The sequence below is a fragment of the Corythoichthys intestinalis genome, chromosome 18 (assembly GCF_030265065.1).
Source record: "Corythoichthys intestinalis isolate RoL2023-P3 chromosome 18, ASM3026506v1, whole genome shotgun sequence".
Taxonomy (NCBI): Eukaryota; Metazoa; Chordata; class Actinopteri; order Syngnathiformes; family Syngnathidae; genus Corythoichthys; species Corythoichthys intestinalis.
Genome location: NC_080412.1, coordinates 47548928 through 47562936, shown reverse-complemented (window position 1 = coordinate 47562936; position 14009 = coordinate 47548928). Strand labels below are relative to the sequence as shown.

General features: G+C 40.1%; 1 protein-coding gene across 6 annotated transcripts in view; it reads right to left on the bottom strand.

Moving 5' to 3' along the window:
• The window catches only part of dbn1 (drebrin 1), an 89472-nt gene extending 76473 nt beyond the window's left edge, over positions 1-12999 (bottom strand). For 5 of the 6 annotated variants that reach the window (XM_057820157.1, XM_057820155.1, XM_057820158.1 and 2 more), the window contains exon 1: positions 12776-12936. In XM_057820157.1, coding sequence (XP_057676140.1) covers positions 12776-12858 — 83 coding nt within the window. In that variant the 5' untranslated portion in view covers positions 12859-12936. Of the gene's footprint in view, positions 1-12775 lie in introns of all 6 variants that reach the window. The other variant, XM_057820159.1, reaches the window with a different exon arrangement.
• Between the last annotated feature and the right edge of the window lie 1010 nt (positions 13000-14009).

The following is a 14009-nucleotide window of genomic DNA, read 5'->3' as shown; positions in this document are numbered from 1 at the left end:
TAGAACGCAAGGCTGCGTGACGTCGCCGTCGTAAACCGGAAGGGGGTCAACATAGAAGCTGCTCGTTTTCTGCCAGTAACCTTTCAAAAAGGAACATGCCGAGTAAAGACTGCTGCTATGAAACTTTTACAAACGACTCTAGACATTACAACATATGAAGGATGTTTTCTTCATACGTTTCCGGGAGCCAAAAACTTAGAGGGAAAAAATGTGAACAATGGATCAACTTGTGCAGACGTCCAAAAGACCAGTTTAACGCCATTCGCCTTCACATGCAGTACATTTTGTTGGGGGCCATAGTCCTACAGATGACAACCCTGATCCATTCATTGCCTTGAAGAGGTAAGCCATTTTGATATTTTTACTTATTTTTTAGCGTGGGGTTTTGCCGTGCTGCTTCTTTCTGACAATGAATGATCTGAAAAAAAATTACAATTTTATTTATATATCATAACAGTCATTTAGGCCTATTTTTGTAAAATACAGATATTTAAATAAATTAGCCATGTTTGACCTCGGTCTTTTTGTAGTAAGCCTGTTCACGCCTACAGGTAGGCTCTAGATTTTCTGTTGTAAAGAAACAACCTTAGTAAGGGCAAAGTGTAAATAAATTAATGGAATTAAAATTTGTAAGTATTAAAAAACATCAAAAGTGTTCGTTGGCTGTCACAGAGTAGCATTTGCGATCGCTGCACAAAAATAGCAACATAAATGACCCTCTAGAACGGTCAGAGACGTACGCCAACCAGAGGATATAATATATAAGAAAGACAGGGCATATGGTGGTAAAGGATAGCTTGTTGAAACAGGAGAATGTCATTATCAGTGGCGGAAGGCAATGCATGAAAAAGGTGTTGATAAAAAAAACTAACTCTGGACCAGGTCGACTTTTTCAGCCCGCAACACCCAAGCCATCTCTTCAACTGAACATTTGTATGTTCTTCCACATCTTTACCAGTGAATTTGACACGGAGGACATAATTTTCGGACAGAATTGGTAGGTTTAGCTCAGTAAACATCTCGTTGGTACACTATTTACATGCATCTAGCATGTGGGACAAACGCGAGTTTGACCCCCCCTAGCACCCGTTGCTAACGTCATGAATATTCATGAGCAAAGGTGACGTGTTCTGTGCGGTAAGCTATTGCAACAGTGTCGGTGTGACTTAACTTGGTCCGTCCACCCGTTGTTTCTACAGAAACAATCGTTAAAGCTCCTGTAGTTTTTCTATTTTCAACTGCACAGAGGGAGGAGAGATCCAGCAGCTTTTTAGTTGATGTTGATGACAAAAAAGCACTTCCAAATATAGATCCAACTATGAGCTGGCTCATAGATGTAAAAGATTCGAGGTGAGGACAGGTGGGTTGTTGAAAAGAAATAGAAACCAGGTAAAAAGCATTTGACTTCTGAACCACGACGAGCCACTGGCTCAACTAAACCAGTGAAATTTAAGGAATGAACCTACAATGTTTCCAGCTGAAATTAATTTGACCCTCTTTAAAGGGATCCTCGATCTTAAAGACAAGTCATTCTTAAAGGGATCCTCTATTTTTAAGACAAGTAATTCTTAAAAGATAAATGTTAGTATGAGTCATAATAATTTGATTTTAAAACCCCTCTTAATGTTTTTGTTTTAATAAAATTTGTAAAATTTGTCATTTGTAAAATTATTTTAAGTGATAGGTCACCTTTCTTGTTACGTCGCAGTGCGTGACGTCACCGGGCCCATTGCCGAAATTCCAGCGTGTCACTCGTTAGTTTTCCCAACATGTCGTCGGTTCTACCCTTCCTATTTGAACCAAATCAGAAAAGTGAAGAGCAGGACAGCACTGTCGGTCGTTCACAAGACGAGCAACAAAGGCAAAATGCAGAGCAGGAAATACCTGATAAGACAAAAGTTGGGCAAAAGTCTTAATGACAACAGAGCGAGAGAGCGTATGCTGTTGGGAACTCCGGTTGGGAGCGAGAGTGTATGCTGTTGGGAACTCCGGTTTTATTAGCAGATATTCAAGGTAAGCATATTGCGTTTTCAAACTTATCCCAATATAATTATGTTGATTGCTAGCATCCAGAGCTGCCGTGTGCTTTACATACAGTACAGGCCAAAGAGCACACCATGTGTAATCCATGTCTTGTACATTGTAACACGTGGCAGCTAGGACACGTGTATAAAAGTACCAAAAAGGGGAGAAGCTTCCACTCATGCACATTTATTCACAAAAAATAATATTTCCACCTTGACCACTCACTTCACTCCCCTTGTTTCCATTTGACTGAAGATTGCATCCAAAAGCAGCACATCGTGGCATTTTACTTTGCGAGTTTAGGCAGCAATAAGCAATTGTTGAACATGCTACACATTTGGAAAGATCCCAATGACGTCATCACTGCGAGCCCGCAAACCATGGTGCCAACTAACGGTCAAAATATGGACTAAATATTATAAAATATTGCCATTGATTTAACATTTTATGTGTTTCTAACAACATATTTCAGTGCAAGAGAAAAATTGTGGTTTATTAGAGCCTACATGTATTTAAGTTAGAGGATCACTTTAAAAGATAAATGTTAGTATGAGTTATAATAATTTGATATTAAAACCCCTCTTAATGTTTTAATCAAATTTGTAAAATTATTTTAAATGATAGGTCTCCATTTTTGTTGACGTCGCAGTGCGGTGACGTCACTGGGCCCGTTGTCTAACTTCCAGCGTGTCACTTGTTAGCTACCCCAACATGTCGTCGGTTCTGCCATTCCGATTTGAACCAGAGCGGAAAAGTGAAGAGCATGACAACACTGTCGGTCGTTCACAAGACGTGCAACAAAGGCAAAATGCAGAGCAGGAAATACCTGATAAAGACATGAGTTGGGCAAAACTGGTGATGTACTTGTGGCAAGTGCGTCTTAATGACAGCTGAGCGAGAGAGCGAACTCCGGTTTTTGTTAGCAGTTCTTCAAGGTGAGCTATTGCGTGATCAAACTTATTCCGATTTAATTACGTAGATTGTTAGCATCCAGAGCTGTCGTGTGCTTTACATACAGTACAGGCCAAAAGTTTGAACACACCTTGTCATTCGTGCATTTTTATTTTCATGACTATTGACATTATTTTTTGTAAAATTTTCAATCAAAAAATAAACTAGTAGCTCGCCATTGTTGATGTCAATAATTACACAATGCTTAAACCAATAAAATCAGTCGCACCCAAGCGCCAGCAGAGGGCGTCAAAACTCCAAAAAACACAAGTAACAAGTGGCCAATGGCACTGTGCTGTCATTTTAATCTGTGTGGGGCATGTCCGTTAATTGCGTCAAATATTTTAACGTGATTAATTTAAAAAAAAAATTTACCGCCCGTTAACGCGATAATTTTGACAGCCCTAGTCAAAATATGTACTAAATCTTATAAAATATTGCCATTGATTTAACATTTTATGTGTTTCTAACAACATATTTTAGTACAAGAGAACAATTGTGGTTTATTAGAGCCTACGTGTCTTTAAGATCGATTAAACGAAAATAAATAAACTGGGCCAATGTGCGTAAGGCAAATACAGTATGTGAAAAGAAGCAGTTCTTGAAGTTCATTCACTAAATCTAACAATGGGGAACTCTCTCCTAAATAAACATTGTCGCCAGAGCAGTCCGATTTGGATAATAAGTAAATCTTCAAGCCATTGTTTCCCTCAATGAGAAGAACACGACAGTATAACCCAAGAGAGCGTTCAACGCTAGTCTTTTCCAGCTTCTTTTAGTCTTTTGTTTGGTGTTGCCCTTGAGTCTCTTACACTCAGAATGCCTCACTCGACTGAACGAAGAACACAATTGTTCAGTTCGGCTGGGCCATTTAAGGTAGCGTGTAGCCAAATCAAAAGACGAGGGTTAGCCTACTGTATGTGGGCGTTTTCCGTCAGGCGTATTTATGTGTTGCCTCATGAATTACATATGTATTGAATCTGCCTAACAAGCAGGAAGGCCCAAAGGCTCACTCAGCTTTGAGCGTTCATTTGCGCTTCCTGTGCGTCGTCGCCTAATTGCGAAGCTGACCTCAGCCCGACACGCTGCCGGCCGAAACGTGATATCGCGTGTTTCGGGAATGTTTACTGCGGGTTAGGATCCCATTAGGATACTACGATGGATGAAATCTGTGGGTACTGGCCACAGTAGCGACAAGACTTACAAAAAAGCAGCTGGTAATATATGGGAGAGGTGTGCATCTCCCCATGGTTGTATCCCAGCTGGAGAGGGAGCAAAAGTTATTGATTATCATTAATTGGCAGTCGAAAAAGAAGACAGCTATTGATTGTGCATGCTTTTGCTGACTAACGATTACTTTCTTGAAATCAAAGACTACGGCGTACATTGGGGTTAGAGCTGAAACAATACTCAAGTAACTCAAGTTTAAAAAAACGATCCGAGTAATTTTATTCGCCTCGAGGAATCGTTTCATTTTGCCAGCTCTAAGCATCGCGTTTTTCCCGGACTACTTTTAACGCGCTGACGTCACGTCTGTAGAGGAAGATGCAATAATACCTGATTGCAGCCGACAGCCGCTAAAAACTATGCCAACGTTTCTCCAAACTACGCCCGTGTGATGCTACGCTGGCGGTGGTAGCAGGTAGCGTCTGATGCGTCTCATAGATATCACATGTATATGCAACTAGATTCAAAATGACAGACTTGCCGGCGCTAGTAAACAGCCGCCATCTTAAATCAGTAGACTTCTCAGCGCTAATAAATAAGATTAACATTACTGTACCTTGCTAACATAACGTTAGCCCCGCGGAGGGCTAGTTTTCTATTAATTATGACCACTGTCGATGCGTGGCTAACGTGTCTTACATACAGGCTTTATTTAATCTGTAAAAACACAGCCTTGTGCGTTGAGTGATGAGGGTGTAAAATAAAACCATAATGAAGCTAGCTGTCAGTTTTAGCTCAGTAGTCATTGCGGAATAAAACACCAAGTAGCACTGGTGCCTAATGTGCTCCAATACAGCAGGTACAGTATCAGACATTTATTTTGAACCCTGTAAACACTCAAAATCCCATTAGGATTTACAATTTAGACTAAAACTTAACTAGAACCTAAAAATAGCTTGAAACAAATGGAAATTCAATTGAAACACGTGGGCAAAACTCCTAATTTTTGAGTGATGTGTATTATCAAGCATAATGACATTTTAGGTAAGAAATAGGATTTTTAAAAAATAAGATCTAGAAGTTTTTTGAGTGAAAGCGAAGAATTTTTTTTTTCTAGTCACATCTGAGATGCAATTGTTGACTGTTTTCAACTATGTACATCGAAAATAAAGACATTGATAGTCTGAAAATGGTTCAATATTAGGTGAAATGTTTTGTTTTCTCATGTATATTTATAATTGCTCTTTACCTTAAAAAAAAAAGTTTTATCCGATTACTCGATGAATCGATAGAATTTTCAGTGGAATGCTCGATTACTAAAATATTCGACAGGTGCAGCCCTAATTGGGATGATGATTTGCTACGTATGTAAGACATTTAGGTTGCTTAAACCCGCTTTCATTCAGAGAAGAGAGGTGACTCGCCAGGTAATGGCCTCCTCACACAACCGGAAGGAGGTCGACGGGGTCAGGTGACAGCCACCCGCAGGGGCCATGGGCCTGCCGCGTTCCCGTCTAACCACGGATCGTTTGATATAAGATAACCTTGACATGTTCTCCGCTGCTCTTTGGTAGAGGCAGGCGTCTGACATTTGCTTTTCGCCGAGGAGGGTCTTTTTTTCCTGCTTTTGGCCGGAGGTTAGTAGAGGAATGACTGAAGACAAACATTTATGCAATGCTGGCTTCAATAAAAAAATGTGATTGGACGGCACCCGACCAGTCTGAAATTGCCCTGCTGCTGCACTTGCTTAAATGCTGGAAGTAGTTCTTCTAATTTTCTTTAGAGATTATGAAAATAAAACCACCAAATGTAATGACATTGAGGGGTGTGCCATCTGAGGCACCCCACGATTCGATTCGATTACGATTCAGGGCGCTGCGATTCGATTGTTGAACGATGATTACGGTATTGACGATGATCAAGGTTATCACGATTATGGATCCATCGTACATTACTAATTAACAAATTAGCCAAACAAATTTATGTTTATTATTAGAGATTAAAATTTTTAATCGAGTTAATTACAGCTTAAAAATTAATTAATCGTAATTCAAACCATCTCTAAAATATGCCATATTTTTCTGTAATTTATTGTTGGAATGGAAAGATAAGGCACAAGTCGTATATATACATTCAACATACGGTACATAAGTACTGTATTAGTTTATTATAACAATAAATCAACAAAATTCCTCTAACATTATTAACATTCTTTTAAAGTGATCCATGGATAGAAAGACTTGTAGTTCTTAAAAGATAAATGTTAGTACAAGCTATAGAAATTTTATATTAAAACTCCTCTTAATGTTTTTGTTTTATTAAAATTTGTAAAATTTTCAATCAAAAAATAAACTAATAGCTCGCTATTGTTGATGTCAATAATTACACCTCTTACTCATGGTGCTGAAAGCCATAAAATCAGTTGGACCCAAGCGCCAGCAGAGGGCGCCAAACACCAAAAAACAAGTAACAAGCGGACATTACACTCTGCTGTCATTTTAATCTGTTTGAGCGGGGCATGTGGGTTAATTGCGTCAAATATTTTGACGTGATTAATTTAAAAAATGAATTACCGCCCCTTAACGCGATAATTTTGACAGCCCTATTTATTATTTATTTTTAAAAATCCTAATTATTCAACAGGAATGATGGAAACATGCCCATACAACAAAAGCTGCCCTTAAGCTGTTTTTTTTTTTTTTTTTTAAACAAGAAAAAAAAACATTAACCATTTAAAAAGCAGTACTTATTTCTCAACATGCCTATACAACACACAGCTGACCTTGAGGTGCTCTTTTTCACAAGAAGGTGCAAAAACATTAGCTGTTTTAAAGGAAGTACTTATTTCTCTCAACAATACACTAGAATTTACACTGGTGGAATGAATTTTCTGGAAACAAACACAGTGTCTTTGGAAATAACACTTCTTTTAACCAATATACATTGTTTTCACAGATTTCTGTGCTATTTCGCATGTTTGTAGTGTTAATCCTGGTTTTGAACATTCTGCATCTGCAGTAACTTTTGTACACCACCAAACAACGCACAAATTGACATGAAAATACATGTTAGCGAAGTTGCTAATTAGCATAGTGCTCGGCTAGCTAGTAACATCTCAAAAACAACAACAATAAAAGTTCAACAGTACAAGAGGGTTCGTGTACTCACCTCTGATAGACGGACACGGGACTTAGTAAAACAATATGGACTTTTTTCCAACAAACACGACTTGAACCTACTAATGGACAACTGAAAGACAAGGAGCAACGAACTCTCTCTCTTCCCCTCTTGCTCGAAAAAATAACTTGCGCACAGAAGCGCGACCGCCGGGTCCCTGGCTGTCTCATACAGAAATTTATTTTCGAGTCTTTTAAACAGGAGTAAATCTCTCGCTCAGTAACTTCAGCTGCATCCATCATAACGTTGTGCGTAAAGTTATTAGGGAAAAATCATCGTTTTTGAATATTTATGAATCGTAATCGAACCGTCACGTGTCGAATCTCCATGCATATAATAATCCATTTTTTGGCAGACCGTTAATGACATCACAGCTTGACACTTAGCTTCCTGACATAGAAAATGGATCTTCTTCTAAAAGCTGTGGTTGACCCCCACCACATACAGACACGGTACACACAGGGCACAAAGTCATACATTCCTGATCTTTTCAGTTTGAGATCATCACCCGAGTCCTAATGGATGAGTCTCTTGTGTTCTGGGGCCGACATTTAAAGTCAGCTGTTAAAACAGCATCGATGGCGTGCTTCCTTCGCTTCCGCCCTTGATGAGTGTATCATTACTGGGACAGCGGGAAGTGGTAGAGGGGGGGTGGTGTTACGTGTTGTTTGGGGTCAGACGTGTTTGGAGGTCTCTGCTTTTGTTCAGATCTCGTCAAGTGTGAAAAACGGGGCGGGGGCAGGCCAGAAGCCCTCGACGTCATCTGCGTCACGCCGACATTTTAGGGCAGGGGTGGGCAAACCGGTCCTCGAGGGCCGCGGTGTGTCCTAGTCTTTGTTCCAACTGAGCCAGCACAGATAGTTTAACCAATGAGGTTTCAGCAGAAATGAGAAGCACCTGACTGATTGCACTTGTCAAACAGCAGATTGGTGAAAAAGTGTCCTCTTAATGGGTTGCAACAAAAACCCGCACCCACTGCTGCCCTTTATGGAATAGTTTGCCCACCCCTGTTTTAGGGGGTTTCAAATACAAATCATTTATTATTCAGCACCCAGTATGAAAAACAAAACAAAACTGTTTTTTTTGTGTTTTTTTTTAATTTGCTAGGGAATATTTAGGTGCTTAGGTTTGCAACCGGACATTGAGTTATGCTAACCTTTTCATCATAAACTTGTGGTACAAAAAGTGGTGATCGAGGCCCAACCAGAGAAACAAAGTACCTACAACCTCTGGCAAAAAGTATGGAATCGCCAGTCTCGGACGAGCACTCACTCAGACATTTTATCATGTTGAACTAACGCAGATAAAAAGCTTGAAAAAATAATCAATGCGTTCAAAAGTGCAACTCTTTAGCATTCAGAAACACTAAAAGAAATGAATAAAAAACATTGTGGTGGTCAGTAAATGTTACTTTTATAGAGCAAGTGCAGGGAAATATATATAGAATCACTCCATTCTGAGGAAAAAATATGGAATCATGAGAAGCAAACAAAGAAATAACAATCAAAAGACATCTGTACTATTTAGTAGCACCACCTCTGGCTTTTGACAGCTTGCAGTCTTTGAAGCATGGACTTGATGAATATTCTTCATCAATTTGGTGCCAACTCTCTTTGATTGCATTTGCCAGATCATCCTTGGAGGTCGGAGCCTTGCTGTGGACCATTTTTTTTCCAATTTCCACCACAGGTTTTCAATAGGGTTGAGATCTGGGCTATTTGCAGGCCATGACATTGACTGGAAGAGTCTTTCTGCAAGGATTGCTTTAACAGTTTTAGCTCTGTGGCATGATGCATTGTCATCTTGGAAAATGACAAACATATTTTCAATTGGAAGCTGTCTAAAATTTTAATGTAAATGTGTGCATTTATTAAAGATTTAACCACAGCCATCTCCCCAGTGCCTTTGACATGCAGCCTCATATCATCAAGGACTGAGGGAATTTTGATGTTTCCTTCAGGCAGTCATCTTTGTAAATCTCACTGGAACAGCACTAGGGCTGCAGCTATCAAATATTTTAGTAATCGAGTAATCGACTGAAAATTCTATCGATTCATCGAGTAATCGGATAAAACAAATATATTTTTAGGTGAAGAGCAATTATAAATATACATGAGAAAACAAGGCATTTCATCTAATCTTGAACCATTTTCAATCAATCAATGTCTTCATTTTCGATGTATATTGTTGAAAACAGCCAACAATTGCATCTCAGATGTAACTAGAATAAAAAAAAAAGACTAATTCACTGCTGTCACTCAAAAAACCTTTAGATCTTATTAAAAAAAGAAAAAAATGTTTAGTTTTTGCAGTGTTCAAAATAAGCACATTAGGGACCAGTGCTACTTGGTGTTTTATCCAGCAATGACTACTGAGCTAAAATTGATAGTTAGCATTATTGAGTTTTGATTTTACACCCTCATCACTCCATAACGCTATGTTATGTTATAGCCTGTATGTAAGACACGTTAGCCACGCATCGAAAGTGGTCATAATTAATAGAAACCTAGCCCTCTGCAGGGCTAACGTTACTTGAGCTAGTGACAGTAACGTTAACCTTATTTATTAGCGCTTAGCGTTCTTTATTAGTGCTTAGCACTCTACTGCTTTAAGATGGCGGCTGTTTACTAACGCTGCCCGGACGCGGCCGAGTCTGTCATTTAGCATCTAGTTCAAAAAACATGTGATCTCTATGAGACTCATCGGACGCTACCTGCTACCAACGTAGCATCGTGCGGGCTAGTATTTAGCAACGTCGGCGTCGTTTGTAGCGGCTGTCGGCTGCAGTAAGTTTTTTTTTTTTTTTTTGCTTCTTCGTCTACGCACGTGACATCAGCGCGTTGTCCCGCATTAAAAGTAGTCCGAGCAAAACGTGATGCTTAGAGCTGCCAAAATAAACGATTCCTCGAGGTGAATAAAATGACTCAGATCAGTTTTTAAACTCGAGTTACTCGAGTTGCTCGAGTATTCCTTTCAGCTCTAAACAGCACCAACCAAAGTTCCAGCATCATCACCTTGTCAAGAGTCAAGAATCTGCATTGGACAAGGCCAGAAGCCAAAAGCCAGAGGTGGTGCTACTAAATACTAGAGATGTGTTTTGATTGTTATTTCTTTGTTTGTTTCTCATGATTCCATATTTTTTCCTCCAAATGGAGTGATTCCGTATATATTTCCCTGCACTTGCTCAATAAAAGTAACATTTACTGACCACCACAATGTTTTTTATTCATTTCTTTTAGTGTTTCTGAATGCTAAAGAGTTGCACTTTGAACTAATTCATTATTTTTTTCAAGCTTTTTATCAGAGTTCTACATGATAAAATGTCTGAGTGAGTGCTCGTCCAAGACTGGTGATTCCATACTTTTTGCTCGGGATTGTACTAAAATGTCCCTCATATCTAACCCAAAAATGTGTCAATGCCGACAGAATGATTGGAAAGGAAGGACCGATAATAATGAGTATTGATTCTGAACAACAAGCCAACCAAAACTGTCTGCGCCGTAGATGACATTTCTAGACCAGACAGGATTTGATGGTGTTTCCATTGGAAATAGTCGTAGCAGATACTGGTATGATTCCATTCACTTTAAAACGGAAGGCATTTGATTCCGTTCCCATTGTAAAGTCCCACAAATGCGTTCTGTGCAGTTGGCTTAAGTTGCATTGTAAATGGAACGGTAGACATTTGAATGCAATTGATAGAACAACAACAGAGAACTTTCAATTTTTTTTTCCCCGAATAATGGGAAGACAATGATTAACTGATGTAGACAACGGCCTCTTATTTCCAGTCCAGAGCTGACCAGAAGATAACTCCAATTCTCAACTCCATTTGACATCATCTGAGCCATCAGGTGTTTGTTGTTCCCGTTTTCTATTTTCACTGAAAGTCTACAAGAAATGTAGTTGATTGTACTTTGCTACTATTTTCCAGCTGCTTGCCGGTCACATTCAAGGACGAGCGGCTTATAGTTTAACTAAAGCGCAGCCGCAAAAGTCAAATATGACCTCCACCACTGTTACTTGCTCCATCGGGCGTCCTGAAGGAATAAATAATTCACAAATGACTCACTACTGGGGGGAATAATAAACAAGCTAGTCATAATGCTAAGCGGCGACAAAGCAAATGGCAACCCATTTTTCATGGCAAAATCTGGTGATGGGGTTTGCCACACAAATTTAATCGCAAAGGCAAAAACCTTCATCCGTCTGTTTAAGGCACGTGCTGATGATTTGGGCAAAAAAAAAAAAAAAAAAAAGGAGGGGGGTGCATCAATAATCGTTTTATAATCGAATCTGAGCCTCTGAATCGTAATCGTAATCGAATCGTTAGGTGCTTTAAGATTCCCAGCTCTAACTACTACCAAAGCATTTGTTATTGCAATCATTTCCTGGGAGAAATGTAGCATTATCTGACAGAATTGCAGGGCTGACAATACTTTTTGTGTATCATCAAATCTTTTAGAATACCAGCTTTCAATTGGAGGCCAATGAATTCTCCAGTAGACGTTTGAAAATGTGCAGGCCCTGGAATTTGCGTAAAATGGAACTTTTATCATGAAATATTAGGTTCTTTGATCCTTGAAAAGGTTTCCCAGCTTCTACCATAAAAAGTAAAAACCAGACCCTACATTTTCCTTCATGACTAGGCCTTTAAAATGTCTACCAGTATTTATTTAGGGGCGCAATTAGTATGTATCCAAACAGTTGATGCACAGTAAACAACAACACACCATCCAGTCCATATTTGGGGGTGTTAAGTAGCAAAGATTGCAAAAGATGTTCTCATGTTACGTTGATACACTAGCATTGACTATAGATTAGCGAACACATGGAGCTGTCAGCGCTGATTTCATCTCACGCATGATAGTGACGATGGCTCCAATCCAGATGGCTGCAACAGTGATTGGTGTCGATTGCTTTCGAATGTAGGGCTTCAATTGACGACGATAAACCTACAATCCGTTTGAACTCCAACAGTTGCCAACATGTGACCTCTTGCATCCTGTGCCAATTTTTGTTTTGCCTTTACTTAATGGGATCAGATGCGCGAGCGGTCGTCAGTGTCAGTGTAGTACTGAAGGCCACAAAGGTGCACGGAAGCTCCCCCACGCCTTCTCCCACCCTGGCCTCGCCCCTCTCGACGCTCGCCCTCATTTTGGGGATGCAGAAGCTCATCAGTATCTCAGGCACACGCGAACGCACAGACCCGACATTGTATAGAAAGTGCTCCAATCCCGCTGCAGTGCAAACATGAGTGCAAACAAAAGCTTCTCGATGAAGCTTAGCAAAGCTCCTAAAACTCTAGTTTTGAACACATTTTCATCAATGGAGTCGAAGACGGGCTCCATCGTGCCCTGCGCATCCTTTAGTTTAGCCACACACAAAAAGAAACGGAATACAGCAGCATCCGCACCGGGAATGGTGCGAGGCGAGCGGCGGCCACGCGACTCACCAGTCGGTGTCGGAGCATTCGTCGATGACGTCTTGGTAGGCGGTGAGCAGGAGCAGTCTGTTCTTGGCGAGATTCACAGCCATGTTTGAGCTCAGCGGAGCATCCAGGCCGCTGCTGATGGAGGACAGACGCGGAATGAGTGAGGAGGAGGAGGAGGAGGAGGAGGAGGAGAAAGAGGAGGAGGGGGAGGAAGAGGAAGCCATGACTAGTGGAGACAAAGGGGACGTCACGGTGTCAGAGCGGTCCTAGCGCCGCACAATTCAATTCGGGGTTGCCAGATGTGAAATACGCTCCGAAGCTTCACAGCCCAGTTCAATAAAAAGCAGCCTCCCGTTCAAGATCAAATGTTTCCCTTATACAACTCAAGTGGGAGGCACATTGTCATGGAATCATCGCCGTTTTACCAATAAACATGATGAGAGATTTAGTTCTTCTTCGAAAAGGTTACAACAGTTATATCATTTTCGTTGCAAAAACGGTGGTTACTCATAATTAACTGCATATTTATTCATTGATAAACATAACAAATAGATAACACATACATACAATCTTTTTTTAAAAAATAGAAATCACTGTCGAAGTACAACTGACAATATTTTCCTGAACCGATTTGAAGTGCATTCTGGGGAGAAAAAATATATATCCACCTGTCAGAATGATTCGCGAAAAAAAAAAAAAAAAACCATCAATAACTAAAAAAATAATAATAATTAAAAAAAAAAAACATTTTCATTCATTTGTGGACCTTGCTGCATACCTACAAATCAGAAATGAGATGCAGTTCACAGCTCCACGTGCGGAGGCGCTAAAACGCCAGCTATCATTAGAGCAAAGAAGAGCTGCAATGTATTGTAGCTTAACTTCAAGGTGTAGACATACAAGTTTAACCTTTAAAACAAAACGAAAGTTCCTTCCAAGACTGCCAAATTAGGTCGAAAGTAACCCAAATTTCAACAGTTCATCAAAGCACTTTTCTCCCGCCCTGAGTCAAGATCAAGACTTTTGCTCGTCGAGGCAGAGACAAGCCACAATGATGCCATAAGCGGAGTTTAAGGGAGGGCCATCGGGGGGGCATAGCCGAAAATGTCATTGCATGTAATTGACATTCCAATACAGTATAGAAAAGCTTCCTGAGCGAAATATGGGCGTCGCCATCTTGGACAATGTCTGCCTCGAACTTCGGTTCAGAAAAAACAACACGAATTGCGGTTAATGTTAACAGTGTGTTGACCAG